This window comes from Varroa destructor, unplaced genomic scaffold (assembly GCF_002443255.2).
Source record: "Varroa destructor unplaced genomic scaffold, Vdes_3.0 BEIS01000002.1, whole genome shotgun sequence".
In the NCBI taxonomy this organism is placed as follows: Eukaryota; Metazoa; Arthropoda; class Arachnida; order Mesostigmata; family Varroidae; genus Varroa; species Varroa destructor.
In genome coordinates, this window is record NW_019211455.1 from 41692557 (window position 1) to 41719231 (window position 26675).

The 26675-nt window shown below is 38.8% G+C and overlaps 3 protein-coding genes across 15 annotated transcripts in view; 1 reads left to right on the forward strand and 2 right to left on the reverse strand.

Moving 5' to 3' along the window:
• Window positions 1-24: 24 nt before the first annotated feature.
• Window positions 25-25703, forward strand: LOC111245501 (uncharacterized). 10 transcript variants are annotated; one of them, XM_086980921.1, is made up of 6 exons: window positions 27-165; window positions 814-876; window positions 1977-2056; window positions 16671-16726; window positions 18045-18185; window positions 18367-19363. In XM_086980921.1, the coding sequence occupies exons 4-6, from the start codon at window positions 16701-16703 to the stop codon at window positions 18539-18541; spliced, it is 342 nt and encodes a 113-aa protein (XP_086837047.1). In that variant the 5' UTR covers window positions 27-165; window positions 814-876; window positions 1977-2056; window positions 16671-16700; the 3' UTR covers window positions 18542-19363. The 10 variants fall into 10 exon arrangements, 7 of the variants coding, with proteins under 7 accessions (XP_086837047.1, XP_022649678.1, XP_086837048.1 ...); XM_022793943.2 differs by lacking the exon at window positions 814-876 and having other exon boundaries at window positions 34-165; XR_002671364.2 differs by lacking the exons at window positions 27-165; window positions 814-876; window positions 1977-2056; window positions 16671-16726 and adding exons at window positions 17735-17852; window positions 24235-24520; window positions 24813-25703 and having other exon boundaries at window positions 18367-18499.
• On the reverse strand, window positions 15214-16140 carry LOC111245500 (putative RNA-binding protein Luc7-like 1). The gene has a single exon (XM_022793939.2). The coding sequence runs from the start codon at window positions 16138-16140 to the stop codon at window positions 15214-15216; it is 927 nt and encodes a 308-aa protein (XP_022649674.1).
• LOC147757823 (uncharacterized) overlaps window positions 19339-26675 on the reverse strand; it is an 18838-nt gene continuing 11501 nt past the window's right edge. For 2 of the 4 annotated variants that reach the window (XM_086980908.1, XM_086980911.1), the window contains exons 2-3: window positions 23644-23774; window positions 19339-22870 (exon numbers count right to left, since the gene is read on the reverse strand). In XM_086980908.1, coding sequence (XP_086837034.1) covers window positions 20955-22019 — 1065 coding nt within the window. In that variant the 5' untranslated portion in view covers window positions 22020-22870; window positions 23644-23774 and the 3' untranslated portion in view covers window positions 19339-20954. The remainder of the gene's footprint in view (window positions 22871-23643; window positions 23775-26675) is intronic. The other 2 variants (XM_086980910.1, XM_086980909.1) reach the window with 1 other exon arrangement.

Sequence of the window (26675 nt, forward strand, 5' to 3'; positions counted from 1 at the left end):
ATGCGCCGTAAAGGCCACAATGAATGGCGAACTGCCACAGCGTAGACCCCTTCGGTAGACAGGAATGGAGAGGGGATCAGTGCAGTCGTTGGATTGTTCAAATAAAGAAGGGGCGGAGCTGCTGTGTTAGCGACTATTCGGTAACGGATGCGGGACTACGTAGGCGTGAGTAGAATTTTGTCTACTGTTGATGATCGACGCTTAATAGCGTGGTCGTAATAATATACATTTTTTGATACATTCTGTTGATCCACTAGTGCCTGTAGTGCGTTAAAACTTTGAACTTTGAAGTTTTTTTTTCAGTACGAACAGCCACGGGCTACGTGCTGTCGATTTCATGGCTTCGTAGTTCTAGCCGGTTAGAGACATTTGCTAAGGGGACTCTAGTTTGACACCAGGTGTTGATACGGTTTTTGCCGTATTGGAGTCAGCTGTCTAGAGTCAGGAGAAAGTTTTTACTTATTTTATTTTTAGTATTTACTGTAAAATTATTTATATAGATCATTTTATTTAAGGTAATTAATGGGTGATTTATTGGCCAGCTGTTAGGACAGTTCTGAGTTCATGTTCAGTTCTTTTTGTTTGTAGATTGAGTCCACCAATGGAATATTTTTCAGACCTTTCATATTTGACATCTCACGTGACTTAGCGATCCAATGCGAACTTTTCTTTATGATTTGTGCTAGCTAAAAGTGTTCTACAAGATTTTAGGCTACGTCCCTTTCATCCTAAAATCGCCTAATATTTACATCACTGTATATCTGTACGTATTCTAAGAGCGAATCTTCTTGGGACGGTTTGGGTCATGTTTAGGTACCAAACTGTTCGAAAAATTTGACGGATGCCAACAGACTCTGCTCTAGAGTAAATCCAAGTGTAAGTAATAGAAAATGCATCCCCTCACCGACAAAATACACCAAAACAAACAAAATGTCAAAATCAGTAACCTTAAGTAAATGCGTATTCAAATAAGTACAATGTCTCCTTTGTTCTATTGTTAAATATCTTCAAAATGAACTCATAGATGTTTCATGTTATAGCACACTGTAGAGGTTCGTATATATTTAATTAATGCTAAGGTCTCAGACGGTGCTGTTCTACTGTAAAGTACTGTGCTATTTACAAATTATCTCGCAAGAACAAGATCACCTATAATGGAAATGCGTTATACCCCAATAGCCTGGAAACCATGTGAAGTGCCAAAGACATTAAACACTGAATAGGAACGTGATTCCACAACCTAAGCATTATCGGATATAACGGTTTAAAGCCTTCGATAAGCGGGTGATGGTCAGCTTTCAATCTGTAGCTGGGCGCTCCAATCAGGGTCAACAAACGTTTATCCCAAGCAGTATTTTCTCTGACAGAACTATAATAATTGCCTTGGAAAATGTTATTTTGTGTTTGTTTTTAGATAAACTGTATGTTTGTAGTTTGCGGACGTGAATCGTGACCTTTTCTTGGTTAAATTATATATATATATATATATATATATATATCCTTTTTTTAATGACAAAGTCCATTTTTGCCATTTCTAAGCTCACATGTTTTCCCGCTGTGAGTCTACGTTCAAATTTCACTTCAGTCTACGTACGTTGAACGGCGACGACTCAAATCAGAGGTTGTTGATTTTTGAAATTACGCCACCTCCAAAGTGAAAGGTGAACACTGTTGTATGTATATTGTTTTAAGGAGGCTAAGGGCCTATGCATTATATAGATCAGGCTTCACCACTGAGGCCTTCGTCTTGTACCCCACTAAAATTACTGGATAAAACTTGGCTGCCCAATTGGCAGGGTAGATGGTCTCTTTTTTCTCTCGTTTTGCAAAACGCATACGTCGTCTTGAATAACAGACGTGTTTCCAAATCTGAACTCTTCGTCTGAAAGCGTATTTCCTCCTCCTCCTCCCGTGGCTAAAACTCTACCTGGTGAACATGTTTGTTTACTAACATTAGTCCTCTTTCCGCTCACCAGTTTTGGGAACGACGCTCAAGGGCAAGTCGCACTCATTGATAACTGGAAATAGGTGAAACAGCGCCTTCAACCGTAGTAGGGTAAGATCGTTAGTTTAACCTCGTACTTGAACTAGTAGTTTTTAAAAAGTTAAAGTGGCTGTCACTTTTACATGGCGAAACATGTCACACCAAAAAGGGCACGACGCGATTAACTTATTAACTGCAAAACTAGAGTAGGAGAAATCTGTGGTTAAGTTCTAATCGAAATTTTAGAGCAAGCTTCCTCTACCAGTTACAGTTTCGACTAGGCTTCAATGAAAGAGGTCAATATGCTTTGTATGTTCAGCGGTAAAAGCACCATCCCTAACTGTTTGCAGTGATCGAAATCAAAGGAAACTAAGCGCTAAAAACATGCCATTGACTGGACGTATCAATCATAGTGCTACAGAGGACTTTCTATCTAAACTTGAGCGACATAACGCGCACAATTTACATTTAACAGGCGCCTTAATGATGTGCAAAGGGGTTGGATAGAGGCGTGTGTATATATATATATATATATAAACAGTCAAGCTATCACCGAGAGGTCCAATTAGGTATTAGTACAGACTAGTTATTGGGTCAGAAAACTCAAAATCTTACCTTAATATCTATCCTCGATCAACAAACATGAAAAACTATGCTGAGTTATTGGTAACCGGCAGCAAGGCAAAGTTGGGCGCTATAAAAAGGTCGTCATGAAGCCCTTTGCTTTAAGTCGCCTAGGCACTGCAATTAATTGTAGCAAATCACAAATTAATCAATTAGGCAAATTATCATATGCGAGTGGTATTGGACTTAGTTTATATGGATGAATTTGTTATCTTCGGTACAAAGGTGTTCCGTTCAACGAAGGGGGCAATAATAATAACAGCAATAGCCGCAGATGAAGCATCTTGTTCATGATGCAGAAGTTTATGTGTATCAGAATAATTGACTAGAAGTATCGTTGCAAACAGTCCGTGTCGCTTTCACAGTCATAGCATCACAAAAGCACCTTTCGTAGTCCTCGCAATCAGTTGTATGTAACAACTTGAGTGCAGAACTTCTATTTTGCCAAGATACGTATACAGGATTTTGAGGCTGATTTCAGGAAATCGTATGAAATCTACGTAGGTTCAATAGATCTAAATCGAATATTATATGTTTAGCGCACTGCTGGCATATTTTTCCCGTGAAACTTTGAAAAACCTCGGTTGACTGAAGTCGAATGACTATCATTATAAAAAAGTGACTGTCTTTTTCAATTGCTATAATTCTTGGTGGAGCTTATTTCAGCTTTTGGCCGTCCACTGTCAAGGGACACCTGCCGGATAAAGGAACGGGGCCTTACCAATCGTTCTGTATAATCTAAATGTGTACGTCCGAATACCGTTACATGCCGTCACGCATCAATTTGACGATAAATCCAGCGTATCGAGGCGTAGCCACACGCGAACCTGTAACGTCGAGTGAAGAGAGCCCGGTGTCCACCAAGGCTGCTGTAAGAATTTTTGACATGGATACACAGAAGTGTCACAAAACTGGAGTCAATTTAAAGCACAAGTGGCGGCTAAAAAGCGAATTTTTTTCAAAATAGAGAAACGTCCCTTCCAAATACAGACTGAAAAGCCCCTCTGCCTTGAACGTAGGAATTTCGGGTTTGCCAACATGGATTCGTTGCCTTTGAGCTGTTATTCAAAGATCGGAACACAAGCTGGACTAAAATTTGTAAAAGTATCTTATTTTAGTTTATTGGTTAGGTGACAACCAAAACAAACTGATATTTATTTAGGATTGTTTGTAAAACGAAACTTGACAAAGGACTAAAAAGTCCAATGTAGAAGCTGAAAACACGGCTGCACGTATAAAAACACATACATAAAGAAGTTTGAAGTTGGGATTCTGGATGAGGACGTGTTGGAAACGGATCGATAAAGTCGTCAAAAAGGAAAAAAAGAATAAGCTTCCACACGACGAAATAGCCAAATTATTGTGGACAAAATATCAATAACTACGTAAAGGCCACGGTACTAATTAACGTGGATCCAGACATACAAGTAAAACGAATTCAAACAAAGCTGACATTAGATAAGTTTTAATATTAGAAAAATGAATTAATCTTAGGTATATAGTCTCCTGCTCCCTTACAGGCATGGACGTATGTCCGAAAAAGCGGAGTGTTGTATGTCAAATCATGGCCGTGGCCCTTTTAGGTTTCGAACCGTATTACATGTTTATATGCAATAGTGACAGCAACGATAATAAGAGTAATAATGCCGAGGCACAATTTTTTTGAAGGACGTTTTTTGACTTTACGCCGTCAGCGAGCAATCTCAGAACGACCGCAGCTGTGTTTTTAACAATAATAGCTATGGTGCAAAAAGAAAAAAGGTAGTGAATTTATTGGATAAAGTCCGAACCAGTTTGAAAGAATTCACGATTACCAGTCTTTGGTTTGAGTTATTTTAGCTATTTATATTCTCCACCGCGTAGGGCAGGAAAAAATAATTGTCAATGGCTTTGAAACGTATATGGGACAGAAGCGAACAAGGCCGTTAAGATGAAGAGGTCAGTAAATAAACGAATGGCTTGTGGGAACGGTTAACGACAGGACTATTAAATGTCGGAAGTGAAATGATAGCGGTTGAACTACGAAACCTCAAGAATTGTTTTAATAAGCATTTGTTTGGAAATTAAACAGATGTCTCGAAAAGTGTTTTCATTCCATTACCATTACGGAAAAAGACCTTAGATGCCGCGCATCGTCTGCTGCTGTAGAAAAAGCTCTTAAGAAATCCGTTTTGCCCTACACAGAAGGTTACAGTTTGTCGCTTTTTGGAGTTTCGTACAGATCCGACGCGGTGTCATGCTTCAAACATAATTTTAGGATGCACTTGTGTAAACTATCTTTAATTTTATGATGAACTATATTATGCATTGTTTGAACCCTCGCGGAAAAAATCTAACATTTATTCACGTTTGCAAAAATACCTTACGGCAAGGTACATATAAATAATATATCAAAAAATCGATGAAGATGGACTATTCATTCAGGTATCATCAAGGTTGTAACATTCATAAGCTATTTAAAAACTTAAAACATATAGCCAGCCTTGTAATTTGTAAACTCGCTTCAGGTTCGACCGAGCAACAAAGTAATCGTTACTATATACACGCATAGCTCCACGCTCGCGTACAATCAACACAGCTTCTCACTGCTATGCGATTTGCCATAATCACCTACCTGTTACCACCGTCCCATAACAACTTACCTTCGACTTGTTGGACGAGTTCCTGCTTTTCCTTGATTAGCCATCGAATAAACCACCTACAATTATTAAAGCTTAGATTAGGCTTCTAGTTGTCTAACTCAACGAGCGTTACCCTGGTCCACCTTCTTGTTCAAATATACTTATCGGAGAAAAGACACCGTACTTAGCCTCTGGCGGAACTCAAACATTCTAAAGACGACATTCGATCCGTTCTGACAGACGTAAAAAAGAAGGATGGGTCGTTTACGTCTGACGGCTATTGGGCCTTGGACAAGCACCGACGTCAGGAGTCTGGCGTCTGATGTCTAAAATGTGTATTCCCTTTCGTTTACCAATCGTTTTGCTTTTTATCGCTCAGAGAAAAAGTCCACGCTCCGGATAGAGACAACGGGAAAAACAACATCGACCCGTTAGAGCAGACTGAGTGGGCATAGCACGTGTCCTTTCTTTGCTCTGTTTCACGAACGGTAAAATTTTGACTATGCTGGTTACCTAAGAGTAGAGAAGAGCAGTGTTAGGCGCATGGGCGGTAAAATCGCTTCATTGCTTGTTGCTTGCAACCGTTCTCAGCCTGTTAACTCCGATTACACCTGACTATGCGTTGTTTGGGAAGATTTGACGGGAGACAATTCTAGACAATCAAATCGCGTCAAGGCCTGCTTCATCAAAAAAGCACTGCAACTACATGTAGTGACCCGAAATCTACTCGCATATCTTCTAGCCAACTTACCATCGCTGTACGAAAACCTACGTCCAAGCTCCCAACAGCGGGTTAACATTAGGAAATGGTAAAAATTCGTGAAGATCACTTCTATGCTTTGGGTGCAGGACCGACGAGTCGAAAGGGACGAACCCGTTAAACAGACATGTCGGCAAACGGGTTCCAGTATAGACTCTGTAAAAAAACTAGGTCTCCACGAGCCTAAGAAGCATTTAGGCATTGCTAATGCAAAGGAGCTTGTCGTAGATATCATGCAGCTCATTGGCTTTTGGGATACTGGGTTGATGACCTATGTATAAGAAACTGTTGACTATTACGAGCAAGATTGAAGTTATGTATTCGAGCTATACTTTAACTAGTTTATACCGGAATCAATAAACGAAGCATTTTTGTCAACGCAAACACATTTATAAGTAAAATGAGATATATCATTATGGAAAATAAAGGAAATATCCAAGATAAGGCGACAGATAACAGATTCATTACTCCCTCGTTACTAGTTCGTGATATAATAATTTTCTCTAGTATAGTTAATAACATTTGCGGATGTTGATATCTTGATGGACAACATCAAGAAGTTGTTTGGCATTAAAAAAAGGGATATTTTCTAGACTACTTACTTAGAGTTTGAATCACAGTAGTAATCGCGACGGATGTCTGTCGAATAAATCGAGCAAACATGACCATGAGGAGTGATGTCTCTAACATTTTGCTTGAATATCCGCTTTTTTCTTCCCATTCAATTATATAAGATCGGTCCTAATTTACGGAGCTGTACACTTTTGGTGTATACATATACATTCGGTAATCGAGAGGGAAAACGAAAACTGACCATTCTAAAGCAAGCTGGAAAGAGGTTTTTCTTCAAATTTGAAAATAATGTAAACTAAATATGCGCTATTTTGGTCGGTGCCATGATTCCATTACTATAGAATGTCTGTGACTTTAGGACGAAAAATGACGACATGCAATCGCAACGCAGAATGATCCCGTGTAACAAGTGGTGTACCCTATTATAGATTCGCAGGTACAGACTAAGGAAATGTCTTTTGCTGAACAGAGTAACCCTAACAATTACGAGCAACGTACCTTAATTCTGTCCGTATGTAAGACATGGCAATGTCTGTACCGTGACGCTATAGTAGTGCTATAAAGCAATTCCACTTCGACCTGACTAATAATGGAAAAAAGAATTTGTTGATATATTGTGTTTTTATTACTTTCGATATATTTATATTAACAGTATACACGCATCAGCGATTAAATAGGTAAAAGTTAATTTTTATACATATTTGCGTGAAATATGCCTTGGTTGGTAAATGGTAGAGTGAAAGCATAGCAACGGCTGGCGGTACTCTAGGCATCCCCTATTTTTAAATTGCCTATAGTCATTTCGTGTGCCCTTGTGCTACATCAAATGACACTACAGGGATCGTAAGGTAACATTTTGCGTTAATCTAATTCTAATGATACTTACTTAACGGTACTCATACGTATTTATTTAAGATTAAGTTTTTTATTTATTAATTTAAGATTAAAAAAAATAGATAAAAATATAGGTGGCCGCAAGAAAAATACTGTTATCTCTGGAGTATTGTTTATGCTTGGACTCAGAGAAAGCCAAGATACCGAAATAGCTAAAATTCATACCCTATTTGCCCGAGTTAGTCGAGTTTTTCTATTATAAATATTTCCTATGCATGTTTTAGCAGTTGAGAGCAGAACTAATGCTCATAATAGTAATAATAACAATAACAATATCGTTATTTACACTGATGTTTTTATTATCCTGTTAATGGAAATGTTCTGTCGGTCGACAGTCGAATACTATATTGTAAATCTGAAGATTTTGCTTATTTAATCTATAAAGCAGACACTGCGCCGATGCTTCCACTAGATCGAATCCAGAATTAGAATATCGAGGGAGCTAATTCCGGCCTGACACATTGCATATTATCGCTTTACGAGCTCAGAATGTTTGTGACGTATTATCAGTAAACTGGTCGGACATGTTATCAACGCACAATGGACTAGGGCTTCGCGATAAAACGTACTCTCGATCTGATTGTTTGTCTATGATTTTCGTCATAGATAATTGCAGATTGATCGTAGCAAACGAATATCATGAAAATGGACGCATGTTACGAGTAAACAAAGTATGCTGCAAATAAATACTTCAAAGATAGCCCTTATATCATAGCAAGTATCCAGAGGGGCATCCGGTTGTCAGGAGATCCTACGTCTTTTCTTATAAACATGCTAATCTAAACGTTTCCTCTGTCTAAATCTAGTTTAATTTTTAGTTTATTTTTATATGGCTATGAATAACAAAGATGTGCCGGCTGACACGAACTGGCCACGACGCTAAACATACACATACAGGGTATAAGTTAAGTAATAATAACAAATCGAAGACCGAGTTTCATAGAGTAACGACATATGAAAATAATATATTTAGATGCCAAGGGGTGAGTATGTGCTTCTAGCCAAAGTTATGTCAATGTCACGTAAGAAGGATAATTTAGAAACCGTGACCTCTTTACCTCATCATTCCGTTGTGGCTACGCCAAAACGAAAAATGACATTGTTCGGAGTGCGTGGAAAAGGGTCAGCGAGTGATATAAGTAGTAAATATTATTTATGGATTAGATCAGTGTTCCGTTAGCCCTCAAAATGTTCCGGTGGTAAGTTAGTGATATTTAGTGGCAACTTCGAAATGAACGCACCTTCGTTTTTTTACTGAAAGTAGTCAACCGCTTGAGGCAATACTTTTCGATAGCATCAGACGTACCCTGAAACGTTAAATGAATTGACGACAGCTTTGATTATCTATAGCCTGCTCATTCGTAGTAGTGACGCACAGTTTATAAATTAAGCTTTGATTCGTAGTCGGTGAAATCTGTACGAGGCTTTTAAGCGTATTATATCATTCTGCGACTGCAAGACGTCCTGATGAATTATTATTCGTATTGCATTGAACGTATTGCATTTGCAACTGAGTTTAATCATTTTACAAATGGTTTGTAAAATAGGGTCAACGTTTTTCATAACATTCATGAATGTCTTCGATCCGAGAAGACATTCATGAAGATTTCGAGAAGAGAGCTTTGGGATTGCACCGAACAATCGATAACAAACCTTGCCTACCGCCTAGCGGCGGCGCCACTTTCCACCAAGGACCTCCATTGCCGTTTTAACTTATCCTTAAGTTACGCACTCGAAGAGTCTCATAAACAGATCCGAAAATCGCAGAGCTCGATCCCGAGTTCCATCTAACGGGTGCCATAACGAACGAGGCTTGGGACGGACCTGATCAGGCTAACAGATATGTGGTAACGCGTTATCCAGCGGACAATTTACAGCATCGCCTATACAGAATCTAGTGAATATTGTGTTTCTATTATGTGTACACAGTTTTTGAATCTATATCGTACTTTTTAATCGCTGGGGACCAGGTTCGATATATAATGTTTAATGTAATATAAGATGGATGGCCTATCGGTCGATACCATTGCTTTAATGTTTGCACTTTATCGTTAGTTGATTTCAGACCATCAGATGAGTCAAACAAATAACATTTCGAAAAAAATCACACCGCATTTTAGCCGTCCAGGCGCTCAGCCAACCGAAATAACAGATCACTGTTTTCGTTCTTCATATATAGTATCTGCCCGAGAATAGAACTATAAAAAAGCGACCTAAAGCTTAACCTAATTCGATGTGCTCGAATTTTTCCTAGTAAACAGAGTCCAAAAAATGCTATGCTACCTACTATTTTCTACCGCCATTACATTTTCTGGTTGTCCCGTAAACGCGTCGCCCTGTCATCGATCTGGTTCCGTTTCGTATCATTCGTGTGCTTCCATCATTGGCAGATAATACGGTTACTGAACGCTGCGTTCTTTATGTAGGTTTAACCTAAATAAGAACATGGAGAGAGCGAGCATTGAAAGTTGAAAGAAATTGAAAGTTGCCGAAGACACATTGTGGGAAAGCAGATTGGAACTGGTATTTTTTTAGGCCGACAGCCGAAAAGTTAGGACATGCAAGGCTTTTTATTGAGGAGAAACCTTTCTAATGTAAGTTGATACCGCAGTCAGCTTTCAGTACAGTGACTTTTATCCAGAATTTGGTCGACGGAAGCAATGTTATCGTACCCGTCTCACTATTATAAAATTAACACTTAAATGCGATTTGACGTATTAGTTCTACATACGACTGTGACGAAATTCCATGATATGTTCATGCTTCTGAAAAACCAAAACGTAATAACTGTTACTGCATCATTGCCTAATTGATCCAGTTACAACGATTACCACCAATTTTTAACTACTGCCGTTATGGTGATCCCCCCTTTTTTTGATTCTATTGAAACGAACAGCTGATCGTGTTTGGTAATAAGTTAAATATTAGACACTGTATTTTGCCAGTGTAATGGCATCATGCATCATAAAACCCAACGCTAAGGTAACATTTAACCTTCGTTTTGATTCTGTTTTATTAAAAGCTACCGTTCGTAGACATCAAAGCACGAGTGAAATATCGCAAATAGAATGGATAAACTGGAAAAGCCTTGATCGAATGGGAGATTCATCAGCAAAGATCTAAGCCAGTCGATCCGTCACGTCGTCCTGTCATTCACACTGTGTAATCTACGGGCAAAGCAATAAACAGAAACATTCAATTGCTTATCCACGTGAAGTCTAATAATCCGCTGACTATCACTGAGCTAACAACTTTACAGATATTATTAAGGGAATTACTGTGTACGACAGCCGACCTTTTTACATCAAGCATTGTAAAAGCCCGAGGAAGCATTCATCTGTCGGCAGTACCTTCGCCGTGCTTTCATTGCGCATCGTAAGCTTTTTGATCGATGCGTCCTACCCTCCCCACTGCTAATGGCACTGGAATTTCGAAATTAGGGAACATGCCCGGATAGGTTAGATATTGCATTTATCTCAAGTGGTGACAAATGGTATGTTTGCCTTGTCCGCATAAGTAAGGTTCTCTCATATATACAACTTCCAAGTTCCTTAGGTTTTCACAGGGACTTCGAGCTTCTTTTAATCCAACAAGAAACATCGGTTTAATGCTGCATCCCAGCATCTCGCCCTGTACGGAGTCTCACGCAGCCATAATAATCGATTTTTGCACAGAATTGTCATCAGTGATGAGAAGTGTTCGTATGTCAACTTGCGGCACAAATCGATACTGGGTGGCATAGGAGAAAAGCAGAAATAAAGGATATATTAAATCTTTATCCAATAAAGGTTATGCTTTAAATTTGGTGAGACTCGAATTTGCTTCGAAACGTAGGAAATTGCTTCCAACGAACCAGGTAGTTCATTGGGCCCAGTTATATTGCATCGAGCAGGCTATTCAACAGAAGAGACCCGACACAGGAGATCAGATCATCTTGCTCTGCGCCAGTGCAGAATCACACACGGCAAAAATTTTCAAAGCTGCGCTCTTGGGCCTCCTTCGAATGGGAGAGGTTGTTGCATCATATTCTCGAATTTTCAGTTTTTTGCCTTTCCAACGTTACCTTTGACACGGGTCAAAAATTCAAAACGCAACTGAAAAACTTGCTACCACCCTCTGACGAGACGGCATATAGCGCTTATTATTATATACATATATAAATGGCGTATTTTTCTGTGCAATACTTTTTGTGAGCTTGCAGGGTAGTGGGTTTAGAATGACACCCATTTTTTGAGCTTGGTATCAAAGTGAGTGTCCGCAGTTTTTCGTACTAAAACAAATAAGTCAACAATTGTTAACAAAGGAGGATAGTTTTCAGGGTATGTGTAAAGGTTAGTTGTTTTCGAATGTTGTCAAGCGCGGCGAACAGGCGCTGAGATTGAAAAAAACCCAGTTTTCTCGTTCAAGATTTGCGGTATGCGTTATTGCTAACTTTCATGCGACTTCCAAAAACTACAAGAAAAATTTCCATTAAGCTAAGCAAAACTTACTTCTAATGGATTTTTGCGAGAAACATATTTCGGTGACGCTTAAACAAAAATACATTTGCCGCTATTGCTTGACACACACGTGTATGTTGGAAAATTTGTACACAAGTTGCGCCTTGAACTGAAGCAGTAATCGAGGCCACTTGAAATAAAATCGAACAAAGACGACCATCCGGAATGACACATACCAGGTGCAACAATGGTAGTTCAAATATTTGTTATTATCTATATATATATATTTTTTTTTCAAATATATATATATATATTTGAAAAAAATAAAACTCATTAATATATATATATATATAATGAGTTTTATCATTGAAATGCTATTTTAGACTTCAAAGAGAGTCGATTGCCGTATTTAGTGTCAGTGGAACGCTTATGTTGCCCATTCGTTACAAGATTATTCTACCTTCACGCAAGGTAAAGATCTCAATGATGAAAAGGCTTGAGATCACAATTCAATACAATTGCTTGTTACGTAATCTTTATAGTGAACGATCGATGCATACGTAAAACACACGGAGAGAACACGCTTTTAAATACGTATTCCATTCGCATTTAGTACACACATACTTTTTGTCGACGTGAATAAGTATACGTATCGTTATATGTCGTTATCATACACCTATACATATACGTATTACTTTATATCGTATCGCGTTTGGTTGAAGTGCAGGTAATGTTGCATACGATGTTTGACGAATATTTCTTTTTTTTTTGCAATTTTCGCCCGGGTGACAACATAACTTTCTTACCCATAAAAATCTTCATGGGTACATGAATGATGGTTATTATATTTCACTGCAGTTTGTTGATTTAATAGTTAGGTTAGGAGAAAGAATTGGGTTAACAATGCAGTATTTTTAGTGGGAATCATTGAGGGTAATATTATCATTTATTAACGAATTATGGTACGATAAAAGCACTCAAACCTATGATTTTTATTAATATTAGATAGCAATCAAATATTTAAGATAAGTAATGTGCACGTATCGGCAATACTGTTGTTATAAAGGCATATATAATATATAAGCACATCATACAAGCACACATAAGTATAACATGACAGTAGAACGACAAGCAAGGTAAGAGCTTCTCTACTTTCTAAAATAAGCTTAGCTTTTTTAAGATATAGCTTTATTTAGTGTAGCGGTAACGTGTTAATCTACAGATACGTAAAGCTGTCTTGGCTCAAGACTGCGCACAAACACGCTTCTTTTTGCGCTGCAGGCCTGCCGTCTGAACAAATGCCCCGCTAATGTAAAACTTTGAACGTTATGGCTGTTTTGTGTCGATGTACCCACACAGCAATTACAATTTATCCCTGTAGGGCAAATTACCCCAAACGAACCCTTTTCCGCATACAGTAATTTATATTATTTGAAATAAGTTAGTGTGCATGCTCTCCGACAAAATACTAATTTGGGATGATTTTTTTAAAAAGAGAAACTCTCTTAGTGACGGAATTTTCCACACAAATATTCGAAACGCTGTAGAAAAAGTTTAAGTACCTGTACACAACAAAGCAAGGCTTAAGCTAAAACCTTAGTTAAAAGTATCGAGTTCATATGATTCTGAGGTCCTCTTCCTTTTGCAGAATTCTATATTCAGAATTGCAGCTTAGTAATGGCGCTACAAAATGTAGCAGGAAAAAGTAAGTAAACATATGTTATTTGTCAATTCGTTTTGTTGATACTAAGCAATCGGTGTTATATAAGTACGTATTAATATTTGGATTAATTTCTAGCTAACTGAACTCTTTTCTACTTTTCATTATACGCGTTGTATTCTGAGTGACAGACATATGCCCACGACATTGACGGTCGAACAACCACGTTTTTTTATCAAAGCTTCATCTTCTTTCAGACATAATTGCTTAACATAATATTGTCACAAACCGGCTTCGTAATTTTGATTAATTTATCAAGAAGATCACTATCATTATCACCAGCAGCAGTGGTACGCTGGCGCTGCAGGCAATTTAGCGCCAACACGAATGCGCAAGGGCGAGCCAACCAACTGCGAGCAACATGTGGCGAATCGCCTGCCAAAGCTGATCATCCCACGCATAATAGATCACAAGCAGCAACATCAACGTGATAAGCAACTTGGGTTTTGACGTACGGTGGTTTTCGAGGCAACCACTCCCGCAGCCGATGGGTGAGCAATTTTCGAAGTAATCGGCGAAAATTGCCGGTAGCAGTCAACGGGGGCTGGGGCTTCGCCAACGACTATTTTCGAAAACCCGTTAGCCGCAAAGATGTAAGAACGACGCTCCGTCGTGCCGCCGAAAACACCGTTGGGAGGCTCGTCCCCTGGTGCAGTTAAATTCGGCGATAATTAATCTGGACATTATTTAGCGATGGCTAATCATTACGCAAAAGTACAGCGTTATTGTGATTCTATCGCGTAGACTACTATGAAATTTGTTGAAAGACGTACTTCAGACGTAACAATTGTTCTACTTTGTTACTACCTGCTTGAATGAAAACTGAATTGGAACTTACAGCCGTCAACGACGGCAAGTAACACGCCACTATGAAAATTCCCGAAAGTACCTAGTCATAGAGATAATTCGACTACCAGGTAATTAAATTGGTTAAACGTTGAATTTTTTTGTTGAATGAAATTCGAAATTGAATTATTTCAGACGCGTGCTTTGTTTATTCATCATAAGCAACTTCAATAGAGGTTTGGCACATTCATACAGTGAGTTTACTTTTTATTTTAGTTCACTAAAAATGAACCAGGTTTCTTCATAGGTTTTTCATTGTACTGGTAAAATTTCATTCATAATATATTTTAAGTTAGCGAAATGCTACGCACTTGATTGTACAACAATTAATATGATTAACCTGAACAAATAGTCGGGATACGTTGTTGCTGTTGTTTGCTATTGTTATACATAAACATTGATATACTCACGATATCCAACAAGGTTCACACTTAAGGCAAATTAATAAACGGCATAATTCCCACTAAACGTGTTAGACAAGTGACAAGCCCACATCTATTTATATGTAATTAACTTAAAACTTACGATTTGTCTGCCCCCTAACTCTCACCAATATCGCTCAATATAGCCGCACTTCATCACAAACTTGCGCCAAACTCTTTACCCACATTACCCAGACGCCCCAAGCAGCTATTTACTAGGCTTAAATCACTGGGACAAAAAGTAGGGGCATCCAGTACAACCTCACATTTGTTTGCGGCAATTTCACGCAGCTAAGATATAGATAAGACGAGATGAGATAACCGAAAATGTTAACAGTCGTCGAAATCGTCACAGTCTGAAAACAAAGTCTCTTCTCGTTCGAAATCTTCACGTAAGGTAGACGCAAGGTCTAGCTTACTTCTCTTCGCACTGATTGTATCGACGTCGCCGACGTCTCCAATACAGCTAACGGGCTTTATTGATTGAATCTGATATTTCGCACGAAGAGCACAACTAGCTTCCCGTAGCAACACTATGTTACGATGAAGCCTGCCGTTCAAATGCAAATGATGACGACTATTTTTCCCGTCTAAGCCATAGGAAAGACCGCAGGTCTGACATTCTTGAAGAGGGAGACGTTCGGGAAGGCTACGGAGCCGTTGTTCACGGCCGCTTCTGCGCCTATTGAGACGGTCCTCAATAGCGAGCCGACTTTGCTCGAGCTTGCGGGCTTCTTGCATAGCCTTTTGCGATGCCTGAATAAGGCCGCGTTTTCGTAGGCAACGTCCATTTTCAGCAATAGAGTCAGCCTTTTTCGCCAGTTTGCGAATGGCTTCTTCTAGGGCAAGATCATGTTTTTCAATCGAAGCCCTCACATCGCTAAGCCGCAAGAGAGCTTTACGTTGTTTTCGGTCTTCATGGTCAACATCTTCCAAAGCATTGTCGATTACGCGCAGGGCTCGCAGTTCCACCCTGCTGATTTCATGGGCCGGGACAGATTTTGCCAGTGCGCCGTCGTGCAGCCAACGACACGGTCCTACTGAAAACTTTGTGTTCAGTAACAGTTCTGCGGGACAGGCACCCACGGCAAACGCGAAACACAGTCTCCCTAACCGAGGGGCCTGATTTTGTGGCCGTTCTGGACCACCGCTATCACCGGTGGCTGCCACGCGCTCTAAAGAGGTTTTGAATTGTTCATTAACTGCGACTGCCATTAGCTCCCTAATAGCATTTCGCATCAGATCTTTGGCAGACATTTTTCGTTTTACAAAGAGCTAATATATAATTCGTATCTGGCTTCAACGAGCACCCCCGAACCACAGAACGGATGTATTATCTAATGTCAGTCGATCCAACGGCAAGAAGCACTAAAAAACGGGAACTTGGGGGTTGAATAGCTAGACAATATCCAGATCCTATTGTAGAGTTCCAATGGTACGTTATGTAAATAGTAGAGTTGAGATATTTAGGCGGGACTGCGTAGCTCAGAAAGTGATGGTTATTCCTGTTGAATACACTAATCTAATACAAACACGTCCACTGCTACGAGCGCGGCAAGCTCAACGTATCATCTGAATTATAAGCTTCGTCGTCGTGATAGCATTCACGTGCTACCACCAAATCTTAAAGCTGATCTATTAATTAAAAGTATTCAGGAAAACTTCGTGTTCTATGATAGCATAACTATGTTATTCCATCATGGACATGAAATGAAATCTAACCTATGTATTTGTTAGGTAAGCAAATGAAACAATGTTTCGAAGTTCTACGTTCGGTACTCTTTCAGCGTGTTCTGGCTGGTTCCTGTCGACGCTAAATGAACTGTGCTTCAAGCATAGAATGGTACGTATCCTTAAGTTTCATAGGTCAATGCACTGCTATAAGGATAGAAATATCTCGACGGGACAACTATGTAGCGGGTAAGGACTAACTTTTAAACGTGAAGTGTTCCGATACTACCTTAGGCAGCAGTCGTTCTCGAAGAGTCATCCTAGAAGTATGAGTTCATATAGCACGAAGTAGACAACATTAAAGTCAGTGGCTGTTTGAAGTATTCGTTCTAATCCCAATCCACACTTACAGCAATACAAATCACGAAGCTTTTTTCTCACTCATTATAATGTCCATGGTCTACAAAGAATACATAGGGGACTTTTAAGAAGACCTAATAACATTTCCTCGAATACAAAAATCGTTAAGCGTTATCTATTTGCTTATTAATCTTAACGTGATTAACTAAAGAAGCATAATGAATGTTACTACTAAATATTAGGTTATTACTACGGCAAACGAAATTGGTGCGTAACTAGTCAACGATTAAGCGATTTATTTTCATAACTATTTTTTTTATCGCTAATTCTTTTTTTTATTAAGTTTCGCATATGAATCTAGGCTTACATATTTTCAAACGGAAATTAAGGTGCGTCCAACGAAGCATCAGTTAGCTCTAGCACGTTATACTGTCACCGCACACGGTCTGCGCAGCTATTGGTTAATTTTGTCATCACAAAATGGCGGGGTTTAATTTTCACGCGGAATCAGCTAAATGTTCCGATTTGCCCCACAGTGTCGATCAGACCCACGAAGGTGACAAAATTCACACCCGGTCTGAAGGCATCCAATAGCAAATACTGATCCGCTTGCTTCGCCACCTGTGTCTTTATGTGACGCATTACATTTTTATCATCAATGACATTCTAACATGTGTAATAGCTATTGTAGTTTGATATCGGACCCGTAACAAAGGAGAACCTGTTCCTAGAGTAGCGCACATCTACCAGGAACAGCGAATGCCCAGTGGAAGGTATATAAAGCTGTTGTTTTGCAAATGGAAGGGCAGAGCTAACAAAAACATCTGAGGTATCGATTGGAGATATAATTGAATGCGCTCACGAAATCCGACAATGAAGCTTTACGCCTTTGCCTTCGATAAGTGTCCTGTTGCTCGAAGCATTGTTGTTGAGAGAAGGTGAATGAAGGATTTGTCGCTGTATGGGAAGACAACAGTTGACCTGATTGAGACAGAAAACAAGCTAGGGATCGGAGACAGTCTTTTTTCTTTTTATAGAGTTCTTTGGATAGCCAATACTTTCTATAGAGTGTTTTTGTTTGTACTATGATTCTGGTTAGCTAAGAAAGAAATTTTTTTCGATCTTGTTAGCCGTACGCTGTGCTTGTGTGTATTGCGCCGCCAAGAGTTGGAGGATAGCGTTTTCGTCGCCAGGGTGTGGGACCATACTACTTACCGGATGGGGCCGATCCTATTACATCTAGATACAACTAACTTCCAACGTCCGGATAGGTAGGTGCTACTTTTTCGTTTCATACATATCCAAAATTTGAATGAGAATTTATGAATATTAATTTAGCTAATTGGGTAGAATAACCTAGACGGTGCAGGTCCGTTACCACGCAGATAACGAGACCGACGCCTGCCTTTAATGAATCTAATTTCCATGTGTTGATTGCACTCATTATTCAAGGTATGGATACTCCGCCGATATTGAAAAAGCGACTGCCGAATTTGTGATCCTTTACCACGTGACAATGGTACGATCGGCGTTGCAGGAACGATTCCTTCCATACAAAGTAACGAACTGCAAGAACTCGTGCAAGGTACAGTTGAAGCCTTTACCAGATCGTATCGGAAACTTGTAAATGTGCCACAAAATTAGAAAGGTCGGCCACCATATCTGGGTTGGTAAACTTCTGGTGATAACCATATGACGCTGACGAATAAAATTTGAACTAATGATAGTTATGAATATATAGATAACTACTGTAAGAGAAGAACGTACTTTTCCCTGACGAACGGATGGATCTATTGGGCGGCTAGGAAACTATGTTGTATGTTTATCTATACAGGACATTATTTTTTTCTCGATAGCAAAGACACGAGCAATCAACTCCGTTAGCTCCGGACTTACTTTTTGCAGATGCCGCACCGCTGCAAGTACAGCACTACTCATGCTTCTGTAGGTTTTTTTGAGAAATTTTTTACCAGTTCTCCTTACCATGCACATTTCGCGAAGCTTCATTCCCTGCGAAAGCTCTAGCGAGTTCTATTATTTAAATGATAACTTCGGCACCGACGGTCTTTCGATTCGGGATGAAGATCTCACCAGAGTTCAGAACCTTGTGGCACGTTTTGATAAACTCAACAGAATAGGCGTCATAAGAAGTGATTTTTTTGACCAGCAGTTGCAAAAACGTTGATGCAATATTCTCTTGTTCGAAACTGGCCTGTCCCGTTCAAGTTAACCGGTTAGACCCACGAAAATGATAGTGTCATTAGAGTTCTTGAAATGACTCTAGTTTTGTATCATTTTAGTGACCAAAGCATTATTCTTCTATTCTCATCATTTGAAATTAGCCTAGTATACCATCGAGAGAAAATGCCTTGTTTCTGATATTTCCAGAATTGCTTACAAGAATAATGTTCGGATGAAATGTTATTGTTAAATTATTTCTGCGATCTGTTTATTAAAAGCCGAAGTCCACTTTCTATTTGATAAGAACCGACCTGTATAAGTCGACAACTCCCCATTATACAAAACTAGGTCAGGCAGAACTAACAGAAAAGAATATATAGTTAGGCTGTACTTAATGCAAAACAATCGTGCAAAATGAGTAAATTTTCCCAAAAATGAGCACATCGCTGATTCGAATTTATTTTCAAATAGGTCCAGCGGATGACTTAAAAAGACGATCGATTACCTACAGCTAACACACATCATCAAATAGACGCTTCATGGTTGTTTTTTCCTAATGTAATATACCTAGGTAACATAAGTAGGTTATTAATGCGTGTTGACAACGAATTTCAGTTCGTATTTGAATTGGTCGTTTTTTTGTGCACTTCTCATAAATTGCGTAAATAACCAGTAATGACTTTATAATTAGAATAAGGTTATTTGCATTAACATGATTTGTCACGAACATAGATTCGCCACTATGGCGAATTCTTAATTAGCTTCTCATAGAATTGAAGGAAGGTCCACTACCTAGGCAATACTACTGAGTTTTTTTCTTCTTCTGTGACATTATTATTATAGTTAGCCCGACTACTATTGGCCAGCTACCTCTTCAACCTGAATACTTCTAAGACCAAAACGCAATGTTCGTCGTCATCCTTTGAGCTGTAAATTAAATCTAGTTGCCCAAATTATACGAAGTAAAGAATAACCTGCGCAAATGAAATGGGTTTAATAGATCCAACCATACTTAAGCATACAGTCGTAGGACAACGCAGCGTTCGCTACGTATTAACAGCCCCCTATGGAAACATCGAGGGCTTTTTCACAATCTCTACGCCTATAATCGCCATAGGAGTTTACTGCGATTCTAGAAACACAAGAACTAAAGATATCTAATGGTTTACCTAGCGACCTGCCTAAGCAAGTAAGTGTTCCGGGTTCTACGTCGGGTACTCTTGCCGCATCAAGTATCGCTGACGTTTATTATTGCCGTTTATACGCTTATTGCCTTAAGTAAGCGGTTGGTGACTTGTTTCAAAAGCGAACCGTGTGTCTCAGTTGAAGCCTTATAACCTAGGACCCACTCATCACTAAGTGTTCGTAAGTTTAATAGGCTAGAACCAGCAACCAACTAGGATCACAGATAGGAAGACATTTAGGTAAATAATTGCTTCGAGTGTTACGTTTGATGCCGTTGTTAAGTTGCAGAAGGCTAGGGGCCCCTTTCAGACGTCAAAGTGTCTCGAACCTACATCACCTAACGTGTGTTTGGGATATAGTCTAATTAGCATTGCACCATTACGGAAACAACGAATCAATTACCAGAACTAGCGTGCTAATATCGGTGTTGTGCCGCTGGAATACACTAATATTTTTTTTTGTTTTACGTTTAGGACAATAGGATCAGTAGTGCAGATCGCTTTGTGACCTGAGAAAAATACAAATATTCTTAACGAACAGAACTTACTATTTCCGTGTTGCACTTTATCATGCCATAACCGAGACAAATACAAACATTTTATATGCTAGTAGATTATGTCATAATAAAACGGTAGTAAACAACCGTATGATACATATGTGAGGTTTCGAACCAATTAATTGGTACCTTCTGCCTTTACCATGCAGAACTTTTCCCAGTCCCTCATCGCGTCTTGCACAACTACCTGGTACAGGACAAATCCCATACTCCAGCATACGCTGATGAAGGCCGCAACGTTTTTCCGTGTTAGAATGTTCTGTCCATAAAAAATTATTCCTAATGAGTTGCTCCGAAGGAGTAGAAAGTTCACAGGACCCCACCTCTTTATGGCAAATCGAGCTTCGACTTCGTGGAGGCATTCCCATCGTATTCGACATCGAAGCCGGGCCAAACATTGTTCCACACGAATTCCACGATAATCGATGAGAAAAACTAGCAGACTCTGGCAAATTGCGGTACAAATAATATAATATTGATTACTTCCTTTGCATGACGCTGCCGGGAGTTCGCCAGCAAACTGACCGAGAGTCCATACGAGGTAGTTCACATGGAGGAGTCGCAATACGGGCCTGAGCATCTGATCTGCATCGAGCAGGACTTCATCGACAGAACGACACAAAATATCTATCGGAATATTATTGTGACTGAGTAATCTGACGATGTCCATTTCAACTGATAGCAATAAGCGACTCACCAGAATTTTTATGACCGTTCCACACATTCGTACGGTGGTGAATAACAACCCCTCGATTACGAGTTCTGGGAATATTCCAGCTAATTTATAAAGCGGATTCGCTTTGTTGGCTAAAAAAATAATCTCGTCGTAGCTAATCTTGGCAAACACCGCGGCGACCACAAGCGTTAACATCTGATCTAGAGAATTCCATCGGTCGGGCACTCGATGATTGAACTCGTAGCGGTTGTTAACGACCCACAAGTATAAATAGGCCACTTCGATAACATGGGAAAGGTACGAAAAGCCGTGAATATACTTCAGAAGTCCCTTGCGATGTACATAATCGTACTCACGTAAAGTTGAAACTATAAGACACACGAATGAAATAGCCTGACCTAACAGGATCAGCGGCACGACGACCTTATTCATACGGCACCCTGAAAACTGTCCGCCTAAAGGCACTCCCAGACAGCAGAACAGCGTCTTGAGGAGATCCGGGAACATGTTCCACCTACCACAATCTAAGGCTTAATATATTAGCGGTGCGATACTGGCGGTAGCATTGGTTGTGACACTTCTAACAGGCTTTTAAGGATCAACCGAGAGAAACTCCTTCATTGTTAAACTTTTTGATTTGCAGAAAACTACTAGATTAAAAACCGGTTCGAGGTAATGTTAGGCTGACTACTCGGACAACAATGAACTGCTAGTAAAGATTGATCGTTTGGATAGCGCAAGCTGCTGGTGGCTATGAACGAGCAGAACTTTTTTTAGGATCCCTCAATGGTTTGCATGTAGACACTGATGATACGCGACCGTCATGAGTAATTTAATAGATAGTTGTTGATTTATCGCACGTTGTGGGCTAGTAAAAATGGATTCATATGACAAAAATCGATTTCGGTTGTAGCGTTGATAACTGAAATCTAATCGACTGTAAATATGTGTGGCGTGCAAATGACTTATATATAAAGCCGAAACCGTGTTAACTTGTAACTTATGATGTCTGAGTTTTATTAAAAACAAATATTGCGTGTAAAGGATGCATTATAGTCGGACACATATACCCACCATGTAAATAGAAATCCCATATGGAAAATGATCGCTAGAAACAGTAGTTCAGCAACACTGTGGTTCACTAAGTAGGGACAGTTCCATAATATGAATAGATTGAATTCTCGTTCTAGGCAGTTCGGATTACACTTATGAGTCAAAATGATGAAAACAATTCCTTAGCAGTAAGTTCATGACAAGTGATGCAACATAATAAATCAATGAGGTTTGAAAATAAAGTAGATCAAAACGGCACCAGTTTTGCGGTGGACTAACGTTTTTGAAGACAAGGCAACCTGTCACTGCAAATATGGGCGAAATCACAAAAAACATATTGAAACGCAAAAATTAGGTTGTCGTTTTGCCCCCGGAGAGTTTGCAGAAAAATCATTCATCTCATACGAGCCATGTCTTAGAACATGAGAACAGACTTAAAGAACGATTTAAGCACACTACTTAATGGCGATAATTGGCATTCAGAAAACAATGAATTGAACATTCATTGAACTCAGAAACGATGAACATTAAATTGAATCTCCAGTTAATATAGAGCTAAATTTTCTATAAATTGTTTAAAGTGAATTTTATGATGCTTGTATGGGATATGCTGAGTTTTCACAGATAAATTACAATATTGAAATATTACATATATGAGCAGGTTTATATTAGGAAAGAAGTGTACCCTACCGAGCGTTGAAAAAGGTAACTGGAGCTTGACGGCTATAAAGGTGACTTTCCATACAATATTTTTTATAAATCCTTTTTTAGATAGTAACGTATATTTTTTAACAAAAAACAGGAAAGGGAAAGATCGAACTTAGAAATACTAAGTTCTAAGTAGATTTACTGCTTTCTAGAGTAAATCTACTAAAACATTGTATTTTTACCACATATTCTATCGACCTCGTATTTATATCTACGTTACCATATACAAAAAGAAATTAAAAGAAAAATGTCGCACGGAAGGCAATCTTTAAAACCGCTAAATTTTGCTTAGCTTTTAATAACGTCGCACAGAAAACGCTTGTTTTCTCTCTTTTACAGCGAACTTATATAATAACACTAATTTCTTTACCTGAAAGCTCGGACTTTATCCCTTCCCTGTTAGTGTGCTCATCATGTGTGATGAAAGTCACATTATCAATCCACTGAACACCCTTTACATCGGTGAATTGATTATCACGGTGTTTCCAATGCAAGGCAGGTCTGAAATCCAAGGTATGACTCTTTAGTGTATTTGTATTGCACGTTTATGTCACTCTTACATCTTTACGTTTCGTATTTCACGACTGGCTCTCAGCACGAAATTAAATCTGTCTATCCTTGGGTTTGAACCTAGACCATAACGTGTACCTAATATTAATACATAAATACGTTACCTATTAAACTACCACGGCGCACACAACCAAATTAACATAATTTGTCCATAAGGGGCATGAATTTGCTTCAGCGTGCGGAGAATAGACTTTTGGATCGTATATTTCAATAATCGCGCCGGACAAAAAAATTCTTCGCGTTCCTGGTGCCCAACGTAGCATTGCAAGCATCTGTGTAAAAATGTCTACAGAAAATTGATCCCAAAATGATGTTGTGCATGACCCACTATCGTTATGATATATTCCTCCATGATGATGTATCTATTTTCTTTTTTTTTTTACTATTATAGATGCTACAACTTCTGCTGCCAGACGTTTGCATCTAACGATCTGAACGTGTTCCAGTCAATCATAGCGTGGTGCATAACCAATTGATGTAGGACGAATTTGCCAACCCAGTAAAAGCATAAAAGGGCGGTCTTATTTTTATACGTGGCGACATGCTGATGAAAGACTAATACCCAGCAAATTGGCCCGCAGGGGCGTGGAGCTACCCAAAAATCACTTTTTGAAAGAATGCAGCTTTTGCAACCTTCACAGGTATCGCTGACGAACCCAAGGTCGAAAGCGTATGAAGTACGTATCGACGTTTACCAGCCTATAATCGATCAACAGAAAAAAAAGCTAATACAGGATAACAAAGTGGATATTACAAAAACTAGCTTATCGTCATTACAGAACACTGCGGGCAACTCATTGGCAAAAGGATAACGATCTAATCATTGATATGTGGCCTTAAGCCGCCCAGTGCCAGAATTGACGATAATCCTATAACATTACATACATAACTGTAAACAGCATACATTCGTGTACAGATCTGGGCAGTATTTATAGCACGATCGTAATAAAATACAGTTCATATTTGCAGAGAGTTCCCTCGTTTTCAAGGTGCTGCATCTCAAGACTGAATAAGCTCTAAGCGCGTCTGCCACTGTCAAACCTCAGCATCAACGCCAAGCCTTCACGATTTTCATGTTCTAAATATCTGACTTTAAAGCCATCTATTTAAAAAAAAAGAGCGACCACGTAATATATATATATATATGATTTGTAACCTTTACCCTAAAGAAAGCACTAATAATATCGCAGACAAGTCTATATTCGGTCATTTTTTTAATTTTCAGCGTTAACCTACTAGCTAATCTGTTTTTTTAACATATTCACCTATTAAAAAAATACGGTGTTTTTATTAAGCGTTCCAAACTCCAATAACGAGCCATTTTATAGAACGCGCACTATCTGGAAAACATTGTTAGTAATAACAACCGTTATGTACCTGACATGCATGATTTAATGCGCCTAGCCCAAGTTAGCAGAACAAAGTTGGATTATTGGGTCGCCGTAACATTCTCCAAAAAAAAATATTAGGATCTGATGTACTGTTGATATTGTGATCTTTGACAATGAGATCAGCAAATTAATGGAGAAAAGTTTTCCTTAAATATTTGACATGTATTCGAAGCAATACCAGAAAACCCTGAAATATTTTTAAAAGAACAGAAATAATATTAAATTAAAAAGAACGAGCGTATTTATATACATAATTAACACTATGCGTTTAGCAACAAAAGGTTGCAAATAAATTTCACATAGGGTCCGGTACCGTAGAAAAAAGAGACGCTAGGTTTTCGCTTGGCAAAGCGTCAAAAAATTGAAGTTTATTGCCCTACGGCCTTACAGCAAATATGTTCGCGTAAGGTTTTCTAGTAGCTACTGAAAATAACATAAGGGAATAGCTCATTATATGAGAAGCCTAAAACCGTTCACAAGCCTATTTATTATTATTGAATTATTCTTGACAGTACTCTGCCTGAAAAAAATTCAAGAAACAGTTAACTTAGATCTTCCATATGACTATTAAGATATAGTTAAGTGGCGACATTGTTTAAAGGCCCAGATTATTAGACGGGTCAGAGTTCCATACGTTCTTGGAAAGAAGAGGCTAGCGGCCTATATACATTGCTTTAACATCTTGGCTATCTGTAAGGCCAAATACTGAAGGGAAACCTTTTGTAGTTTACAAAGGACACGAAATCAGTTAGGGTTTGAAATAGTAGCTAGACTCCAAAGTGACATTCTTGTCTGTCAAATAAATACTTTATGAAAATTACATTTAAAATATTCGGAATTCAGAAATGGCAGTTATGGCAATAATTTGAATACTTTAATTCCTACAAAACTGCTGTTTTTTTTTTACCCTTGAGGTATAATATGTAGAAAATTGAAAATATATCTGTTAGGACCTATTTCAGTTGCTTATTACAGTTCAAGCTCCCAAGGGTCAGTATGAAGACATTTATTACATTTTTGGCATGAAAATTAAACTAATAAGAGTGGCATTTCGGTGCAATAACAATTGTCTTTATGCAAGCTTTGACAACGCATATGAAGCTTCAATTGTCGAGACATTTTCAAAAGATGTTACAAAATTTTAGAATGGAAACTCTAAACTGTTAAAGAGAATGGATTGTAAAGTTAATTTTGTCACATCATAGAAAAATATGTATCTATATAAATGACATATCAGTCAGCCATATTTCACCATGTTTGTTCTGCAATCGACTCGTCGAACACAGTTTATACAACGCTGATAACTGTAATTAAAGTTGTTCAGTTGGGGAATTAAAATTCGGACACACTGTGGAAAGCTGCGCGTCATGGCGGAAATCTCTTATCCTTTGCAACAGAAGAGACCAGTTCTTTTTAGCATAACACAACAGATTCGCAATAA